This window comes from Carica papaya, chromosome 7 (genome assembly GCF_054855325.1).
Source record: "Carica papaya isolate Zhongbai chromosome 7, ASM5485532v1, whole genome shotgun sequence".
In the NCBI taxonomy this organism is placed as follows: Eukaryota; Viridiplantae; Streptophyta; class Magnoliopsida; order Brassicales; family Caricaceae; genus Carica; species Carica papaya.
Window position 1 is genome coordinate 6,230,633 of NC_142315.1, and position 9,977 is coordinate 6,240,609.

General features: G+C 33.1%; 2 protein-coding genes across 2 annotated transcripts; one reads left to right on the plus strand and one right to left on the minus strand.

Moving 5' to 3' along the window:
- Window positions 1–3,988: 3,988 nt before the first annotated feature.
- Window positions 3,989–7,854, minus strand: AUR1 (ataurora1). Its single transcript, XM_022034581.2, has 9 exons — window positions 7,680–7,854; window positions 6,908–7,024; window positions 6,519–6,665; window positions 6,307–6,402; window positions 6,075–6,170; window positions 5,891–5,987; window positions 5,371–5,488; window positions 4,471–4,543; window positions 3,989–4,368 (listed from the first exon to the last, which is right to left on the minus strand). The coding sequence occupies exons 1-9, from the start codon at window positions 7,713–7,715 to the stop codon at window positions 4,267–4,269; spliced, it is 882 nt and encodes a 293-aa protein (XP_021890273.1). The 5' UTR covers window positions 7,716–7,854; the 3' UTR covers window positions 3,989–4,266.
- Window positions 7,855–8,642: 788 nt separating this feature from the next.
- LOC110808940 (Oleosin family protein) lies at window positions 8,643–9,224 on the plus strand. The gene has a single exon (XM_022034593.2). It carries the CDS (start codon window positions 8,684–8,686, stop codon window positions 9,077–9,079), a length of 396 nt encoding a protein of 131 aa, XP_021890285.1. The 5' UTR covers window positions 8,643–8,683; the 3' UTR covers window positions 9,080–9,224.
- The last annotated feature ends 753 nt before the right edge of the window (window positions 9,225–9,977 follow it).

Below are 9,977 nucleotides of genomic sequence, written 5' to 3' on the forward strand. Positions count from 1 at the left end.
TGTGTGCGCTTTCGGACTTTGGCATCAAGACATAATCAAAATACTCATTTTAGTTAGAGGTTCAATCTCTTCTTTTTTTTTTTTTTTTTTTAATTTACTTCAATTGGTTTTTTAATTTTTTAAAAATTAATTATTTAATTAAAAATTATGTGGGAACAAAATAATTCTTAATCACATCATCACTGCCGGACTTTTATGAAGTGACTTATGTAAATTATATTTATAATGAGAGTGAGCAAAGTATAAATAAATAATATTTGTGCAATCTAGATAAGAGAGAACAATGATATCTTTTTATGTGTTACGTTTGAGTTTTTTAAAATTGAGTAAAAATTTTCATTTAACCTAATAATTATGTTATTACGATTGAGTCATCTAAAATTGAGCTATGTTGCGTATGTAGAATTGACTAACATATTATCTTGAATGCTACACGTCGTAGAAACAAGTCAATGTGATATTAGAATATGCAGCAAAAGGTGAGCTGTACAAAGAACTATGGACGTGTAAATACTTTAGTGTAAGGCTTGCTGCCCTTGTAAGTCCTTTTGCAGCCTAGCTCCTTTTGTTTAGGATTCACGCTTCTCATTTGTTGTCTGTTGAAGTCGTTATTATCTCTAATTTATTCGCATAGAAAAAAATAAATATTTTATATGTGACAGTATATCACATTATTAGCTGGAATTCTTATTTATTGTCATGGGAACGTACATAATATACATAAACATTAAGCTAGAGAACCTCCTGATCGGTGTTGAGGTGATAACCAACATCAATAATTTCGTACTTTTTTATGTCTTTCATTTATCATGTCCTTATTGAACATCAATTTGGATTTTTACCCGCTAGGGTGAGCTGAAAAATGCAGATTTCATATGGTTGGTTCACACATTTAGTCGCAGAAGGACCACTCTGAATTACCTCCCTCTTGAGATGGGCAGGTGAATAGAATAAATTTATTAAATGGACTTGCTTAGTATATTTGATTTAAGACAGCTTGTTATTTTGATGGTTTATTTTTGTGAAATAATTTAAATTTTTTATCCAAATTAGGCTTATTTTGTGGTTTTGTCAAATAAAGTATCAAACTGATTTCTTGTACTTCATGATTTGACAGTGGAAAGTGTAGAGCATGATGCAAGTGTGGATATCTGGAGCCTTGGTAGTTTGTGCTACGAATTTTTTTAACGGGTCCTTCATTTTGAGGCCAGGAAACACTCTTAACACCTACAGAAAGTGAACATAAATAAGAAAACACATTAGATTAACACCATTGAACATGAGAATCTTGTAACCTTTCAGTGTATGAGACAATGGTATTTCATAATTCTAGTGACCTTTCTAACATTTTCTACAATATTAGAGTTGCTATTTTTTAGACTTTCTTTCTGCGTGATTTGGAAAATGAGTTTCCCAATGTGCTTCGAGTTTAATAATTGAGTTGTAACAAAAGTTTAAATTTCTTATCACTAACTTTTTGTGTCTGTTATGATGTCTACAGGATAGAACAAATCGATCTGAAGTTCCCTCCGAAACCAATTGTCTCTTTTAGCTGCAAAGGATCTTATTAGTGAGGTTTGAATCCTCTTCTTCCTTGATTTCTTGTAAATTGGTTAATATCATTAATATGGAGTTGCAGAAAATGACTGATAGTATTCTCGCGAACTAACTATCAGATGCTTGTCAAGGATTCTTCACAACGCCTACCTCTACATAAGCTTCTTGAGCACCCATGGATTGTTCAAAATGCAGATCCATCTGGTGTCTATAGGAGTTAAATCATTGCTCGGGGTCGTTGATGAAACCGTTATCCAGAGTCAACAACTCTGCATTTTTTATACTCAAATGGCTACATGCAATGCAACATTCATATAAGCCACTATCTACTTTAGTCGATATATAGACCCATGGATCTAACGGGGGAAATTTAATGCATATGCATGAGATGTATCATATCAAAAGCCCTGTAGTAATTAAGGAAACCATTTGTTTTGTTGAATTGAGTTATTAAAATGTAAAAATCATGTTCTCTATTGATAACAATGTTCTATTTTTTTTCTTTTACTTAGCCTGTCAAAAAGGACCAGCTTTCCAATTTCATAAGAAAACATGGACTTAGAAATAGAATAGTCGAATAAAATAAGCGGAATAAACTTTCCTTCTTAATTACAGTAACTAAATATAAAACCTTTAATTTTTTTTAATAAGTTATTCAATTAATTTATTCAACAATTAAAAAAAGATCGTCTTATAATTATTATGTGAAATGATATACTTGTTTTAAAATTGTACTCAAGTTTAGAACACTTAAACCTAATACGTTAAAAACTCGAACTTATAAAACATTCTAAAGGAATAACCCAAACCAATCCAAACATACCAAATTAGTCTTGTTCACAATTTCCAAGCCACAGCATATCCTAGAAATAAATCATTTTGTCTCTCATCTTTCCTTCAATACGTAACATAAACATCTGGTGAAAGAGTTCAAGTAGGGTTACGAATTAGCTGCAGCTCATTAACTTTGCAGAATAGATTGCTCAAGGAAGGTGGCAGTAGTTGGGGTTAACGGGTTTATGTGTTCGAAGAAAGATTTGGATGTTTATAATTTATAAAGGATCTAAAGTCTAAACTATGCTATTAGGTTGTTCGGTTAGTGTATCATTGTTCTCCCGATTGGACAGGATTCTGAAGGGATCAAGTTCCACGTAATAGTTCTATCTGTAGGACGTACAAAATAAGAAATGAAGGGGTTGTGATTTGATTAAATATTATACAGGCAAGGAAAATGATTAGCAAAGTACTATTACCAATCCAATATTATTATTGACAATAGAGACAAACTCTTTGATACTTAGTTCTAAATGGCCAATATTGTTATTGTTAAATGGGATATTATCAGCAGCTTCCTGTTTTTGTGTTTGAAATGTCAAAATTAACTAAACAATCTTTAACTCTCTCTAAATCATTGAAGACATTCTAGGAACTGAAATTCAGTCATTTTTGAAAAAATATCTCATGCAAGATTGGAGCAGTTAGAATGACTGTTTGCTTCTTAAATGTTTGGACGTGTTTTAACTTACCCTACTAAAGAAAAATTTAATTAACTAGTCAGAAAGCAGAGCTCGTCTTGTCCATTACCCTGTTTACCTTGAGTTAATCAAACTTCTATTATAAGTTTTCTATTCTTTTCTTTATTAGTGTTTTTGTTGCGAAGTACCCGAATGCAGCTTCTAAACTTTGAGTAAAGCACGACTCTTTTAACTGTTCATGTTTTTATACAAAACAATGTTTGTTCTAATAGTATAGAGTTTTAATGTACAACGAATTCTTGAGACGCAGAACAAGATAGTTATTACAGATAGGATGTGGGCAAGACTACTTTCTTCAACAAACCAGCTAAGCTTCTTGAGCCCCAGAGATGTTATTGAAGCTAAGAAAAAAGAATAGCCCCCAACACAGTTGTTAGATAGGGATAACAGTAGAGACCAAAAATAAGAGTTTTGACATTCTTTTAGTGTATGACAAAAGAATAGGAGAAAGATGATACCAATTGTTTTGAACTTAGTTGTATGGGTGTTTTGTTTGGGTAAATTTCCCTGAGCAGATTTATAGACTTTGGGTAAATTGTACCAACTTTGTATCTACCAAAGTTCTTTTTTATCTGAGACTTTCTATGAAGTTTTTGAGGTTGCTCCCTTTCTAAACCTTTGTAAATTATATTTATGAAGAGACCAATCACAGCTTCAATGTGTTAGGAGTCTTTTAAAATTGCATAGATTTTTAAAATAAGTATATTATTTTAAATAGTAATTATATCGTTAAATACGATTTTTTTATCTGTTGATTTATAATTAATTGAATAACTTATTAAAAAGAAAATTAAAGGTAAAAAGATTTAGTTACTGCTATTAAAGAGCCAAATTTTGTTTTGCTATTTTATTTGTAAGTCAATTTTTATCTGGCTTTTTTGGGAGGCTAAGAAAAATAAAGGAACATTCCTACTATTAGAGAACATAATTTTTACATATTAATGATACAATTCACCAAAATAAATGGTTTCCTTCATTACTACAGGGCTTTTGATATGATACATCACATATGCATATGCATTAAATTTCCACCGTTAGATCCATGGGTTTATATATCAACTAAAGTAGATATTGGCTTATAACAATGTTGGATTGCATATAGCCATTTGAGTAAAAAAAAAATGCAGAGTTGTTGACTCTGGATAACAGCTTCATCAACAACCCCAAGCAATGATTAACTCCTATAGACGCCAGATGGATCTGCATTTTGAACAATCCATGGATGCTCAAGAAGCTTATGTAGAGGCAGGCGTTGTGAAGAATCCTTGACAAGCATCTAATAGTTAGATAATAGAGAAAACTATCAGTCATTTTCTGCAACTCCAAATTAATGATTTTAACCAACTTACAAGAAATCAAGGAAGAAGAGGATTCAGACCTGACTAATAAGATCCTTTGCAGGTGAAGAGACAATTGGTTTCGGAGGGAACTTCAGATCGACTTGCACTATCCTGTAGACATCATAATAGACACAAAAAGTTAATGATAAGAAACATAAACTTTTATTACAACTCAATTGTTATAACTCGAAGCATATTGGGAAATTCATTTTCCAAATCACGCGGGAATGAAGCCTAAGAAATGACAACTTTAATATTGTACAAAATGTTAGAAAGGTCATTAGGATTATGAAATACTATTGTCTTATACACTGAAAGAGTACAAGATAAACTTTTATTAATGATAAGAAACATAAACTTTTGTTACAACTCAATTGTTATAACTCGAAGTACATTGAGAAACTCATTTTCTAAATCATGCAGGAAGGAAGCTTAAGAACTTTAATATTGTACAAAATGTTAGAAAGGTCAGTAGGATTATGAAATACCATTGTCTTATATACTGAAAGAGTACAAGATAAACTTTTGTTACAACTCAATTGTTATAACTCGAAGCACATTGGGAAACTCATTTTCCAAATCACGCGGGAAGAAAACCTAAGAAATGACAACTCTAATATTGTACAAAATGTTAGAAAGGTCACTAGAACTATGAAATGCCATTGTCTTATACACTGAAAGAGTACAAGATAAACTTTTGTTAATGATAAGAAACATAAGCTTCTGTTACAATTCAATTGTTATAACTCGAAGCACATTGGGAAACTTATTTTCTAAATCATGCGGAAAGGAAGCCTAAGAAATGACAACTCTAATATTGTACAAAATTTTAGCAAGGTCACTAGGATTATGAAATGCCATTATCTCATACACTAAAAGAATATAAGATTCTCATGTTCAATGGCGTTACTTTAATATGTTTTCTCATTTATGTTTACCTTCTGTAGGTGTCTGAGTGTTCCCTGGCCTCAAAAGGAGGGACCCCATAAAGAAATTCATAGCACAAAACACCTAGGCTCCAGATATCCACACTTGCATCATGCTCTACACTTTCCACTGTCAAATCATGGGAAATACAAGAAATCAGTTGATACTTTACTTGGCAGAACCACATGATAATTCTAATTTCGACCAAAAATTTAAATTGTTCCATAAAAATAAACCATCAAATAACAAGTTATCTTAAATCAAATATTTGGCAGAACCACAAGATAATTTTAATTTGGACCAAAAATTTAAATTGTTCCATAAAAATAAACCATCAAATAACAAGCTATTTAAGTCAAATCATGGGAAATACAAGAAATCAGTTGATACTTTACTTGGCAGAACCACATGATAATTCTAATTTCGACCAAAAATTTAAATTGTTCCATAAAAATAAACCATCAAATAACAAGCTATTTAAGTCAAATATATTAAGCAAGTCTATTTTCTAAATTTATTCTATTCACCTACCCATCTCAGGAGGGAGGTAATCCAGAGTGCCACACATGGTCCTTCTGCGATTAAATGTGTGAACCGACCATCCGAAATCTGCAATCTTCAGCTCACCCTGGCGATAAAATTCCAAATTGGTGTTTAATAAAGACATGATAAATGAAAGACATAAAAAACATAAACTACTGGTGTTGGTTGATACCTCAACACCGATCAGGAGGTTCTCTGGCTTAATGTCTCTGTGTATTACATGCTTTCCATGACAATAAATGAGAGCTCGAGCTAGTGATGCAACATACTGCCACATATAAAACATTTATTGGTTTCTATCTGAATAAATTAGACATAATAACGACTTCAACAGACAACACATAAGGTGTGAATGATAAGCATTTATCGTAAAGAAAAGGAGCTACGCTGCAAAAAGGACTTACAGTGGCAGCACGCCTTTCACTAAAGTATTTACACTTCTGTAGTTCCTTGTACAGCTCACCTTTTGCTGCATATTCTAATACCAAATAAACCCGTTTCTGCAACATATTGCATACAAGATAAATGTTAATCAATTTTGCATATGCACTTGTTATCTTGACCATGTTGACACTGGGATACCAACAAGTGCACAATGACGCAGGCACAGATATACCTGATCGTAGAAATAACCATAGAGACGCAGAATGTTGGGATGCCTAAGATGGCTTTGTATTTCAACTTCTCTACGAAGCTGATGTTCAACTTGAGATTGTTGAAGTTGGCTCTTAAAGAGCACCTTCAAAGCCACTATATGATTGCTCTGTTTCAGAAATATGCACAGATCAGATTGGCACTTCATGTCACAAAAGATGTTCTTTGTGATCATATTAATACAACAGATATTTCATCTCAACAAGACAAGCAGTGGTGTACATATTAAAGAAAAGAAGAACAATGCAGTAAATCGTTGCATTAATCAATGTAATCATCTTAGAACCAAGTCAGCTTTAGAAACTAAAGGATGTGGAATGTTGAACGTTTGAAAGGAGCTAGTAAACTGACCCTCTTTTCTCTTGCCAGATAAACATGACCAAACTTTCCTCGTCCTAGAGGCTTTCCAATGTCGAAGTCATTGAGCGTCCATCTCTTTTTCTCCATCGTCGAAATCTCTGAAGAAGCCTGCACAAAGAAAATCCAGATTGAAACCCTAGGATCAATCTCGAAACACAAAAAACAAAAAAAACTTTTGCAGATTCGCCAAATTTGTAAATCGAGATATTTTCCAGTGAACCTAAAATTCTAAATCAGCTAAACCGCTAAATCCCTTACTATTGAAGACTAACAATCAAACTCATGCTTTTGATCCTGCAGATTTTAGAAATGAATTAGTTCGATACCTGTGATCCCAGCGTTTATACAGACGAGTTCATTTATATCGATTACAGAGTGAAAAACAAAAACCTACGTAGGATCCAAGAAAGCAAAAAACCTACGTGAAATTTTCTTTTCTCTTCCCTTATTTCCCATAACAAACAGGAAAAGGGAAATAATAACGAAGACGACTTAGATCCTTCCAAGTACCAAGAGACCATCAATAATTCGAGCTTTTCCCCGAAAAGGAGGGAAAAAAGACGAAGAGAGAAAAAAATGAAGAAAATACTCAATTGACATAAAAAAAGAAGCAAAGAACGAAATGCAAGAAATTAAAAGTCGAACCTATATGATATGCTACAGAAAATGAGAACACAAAAACCCTAAATTAGAAATTCAAGAACCCTAGAACACGTTCTAAAATGAAACTCTTGTTTTTGCAGATTTGGTTTCTTTGATTTACCTTCTCCTGCGGTTGTGCGTCTGCAACGATCCCCATTGGAGAGAGAGAGAGAGAGAGAGAGAGAGAGATGGAAAAATGGAGTGAGAGAAAACAGTTGAGAGAGAGACGGACACAACGACGATGATGCAGGCGAGGGGAAAAGAAAAAGCAAGGGATTGCAACGGTCGAATTCTTGCACGTAGGCACATGATTCAATCACATTTCAAAAATTTCCTTTGGAGCGTCCTTCAGACGAGTAATTCTAACGTCACTGGACTGTGACCATTTCTTTAACGTACATCAAGTGGGTCCCAGGATCATGCAATCCAACGGTGGAAACTGTGATGTGATGGCCAATGGGCCGGCTCCTGACCTTGTCTTATCAGATACGCTTTACGCCGTTAAATATAATTGTCCGGGCCAACCGGCCCAGTCAGTCAACTTTTATTGGGTTTTCTTTAGATTGCAGTTATATAAAATTCTTATGTATTTTTTAAATTATTTAATTAAAAACATTAATTTATTATTATTATTATTATTTTACAATGATATTAAGATTAACTATTAGTTTTAATAGACTTTTTCCGCTTGAATGTGGTATTAATCATTTTTTTTAATTTATACTTCTAAGCCAAATGCTTAATTTAGGAAAACTAATTAATATACTTCAAGAATTTTTAAAATTAATTATTTATACCATGTTTGACTACATATAATAATTTTGCCCATAATTTAGCAATGGATTTAAGTTAATCATTTTTTTGTCCAAATAATATTTCTATAATTTTGCTTAAGAAAAATAAATTACAATCCAAATTACCCATGCACGTCTAACACGTGTCATAAAACAGTGAAGTTGTAACCCATGCAGGCGAACACGAACACATACAGCCTGTTCTCATCATCAGACACACATCACGAGAAGATGACGCCTGTCGTGCCGCCACGTGTCCTCCAAATCCCACCTTAAATCCCCATCCCACCACCCTTTCCACTGCTCAGTGTTTATCGTCATCCTCATCATCATGGCGGATCAACAAAAGTTGACAACCCAGAAGTCGCCTGCGGGGGAGACAGTAAGGTTCCTAACGGCGGCAGGAATCGGGACAACCCTGCTTGTCCTGTCGGGGATAACGTTGACGGCGACAGTGATAGGGCTGATCCTTGCGACGCCGGTTCTGGTGCTGTTCAGTCCGATACTGGTGCCGGCGGCGGCGGCGGTAGTGCTGATGGGGACTGGGCTTTTGTTTTCCGGCGGGTGCGGGGCGGCGGCGATAGCGACGTTAACGTGGATATACAGATACGTGACGGGAAAGCATCCGGCTGGAGCGGAGAAGGTGGATTATGCGAGGAAGAGGATAGCAGAGAAGGCGAGAGAGTACGGGCAGTATGTGCAGCAGAAGGCGCAGGAAGCTTCCTAGTAATTATTAATAAGTATGGTGAAGAAGAAGAAGATGGTTGTTGAAGGTTTCATCTGTAATAATGAATTAATATGTATGAATGGATGATGGATGTCTTAGGTTTTCTTTTAGTTTGCTGTTAATAATAAACTTTCTGGTTTTAATATATTCTAGTCTTGCATTTAGGTTTGAAAGGTTTAGATTTGATGGGCGTGGATCACATTTTGCTATACATATACATATCATATATGTACGACAACCTAAAACGATAGTAAAAATTTGTAATGGTAACAATATATCATTGGGTTCTAATGGATTCGATATCACGATGCAAAAGTTAAATATTTAGAAGTATATTTTGATATATGTTGAAGGGTACCATCAAGGTTTTGGAATAAATTTGAAGCTTCTTAATTTTTATAGTTTTAGAAGCTCAAATTCTTAAACAAGTTTTTGATTTCATGTTTTTTTTAATGTTCTTGGACAAATTTGTATAATGGTACGCATTTAATATAAGTAGTGACACATTCATAAAAATTGCGTTAGTAAGTACGTAAATTATAGTGCATAATATTAGTAAGCATAATCTATACTTAATTTTAATTTTTAAAAAATCAATATGATGTTAGCTTTTGATTAAGTTAGAATTTGTTCATGAATTAAGTAAACTATTTTCTAGTGGTATTTTTTAAATATTGTGTGTGTGTGTGTGTGTGTGTGTGTGTACTACAGCAATTACTTTATTTTAAATTAATTTTAATTTCTTATTAGTAATATATTTAAATTCTTGATTTAATAAACATAAATTTATTCATAAAATTAATAATTTTATATATTTATTTTCATAAAAAATATATATATTTTTATCATAATTTTAGTAGGATATTCTTAAAAAAAAAATCATAAGTAATTATTTTCT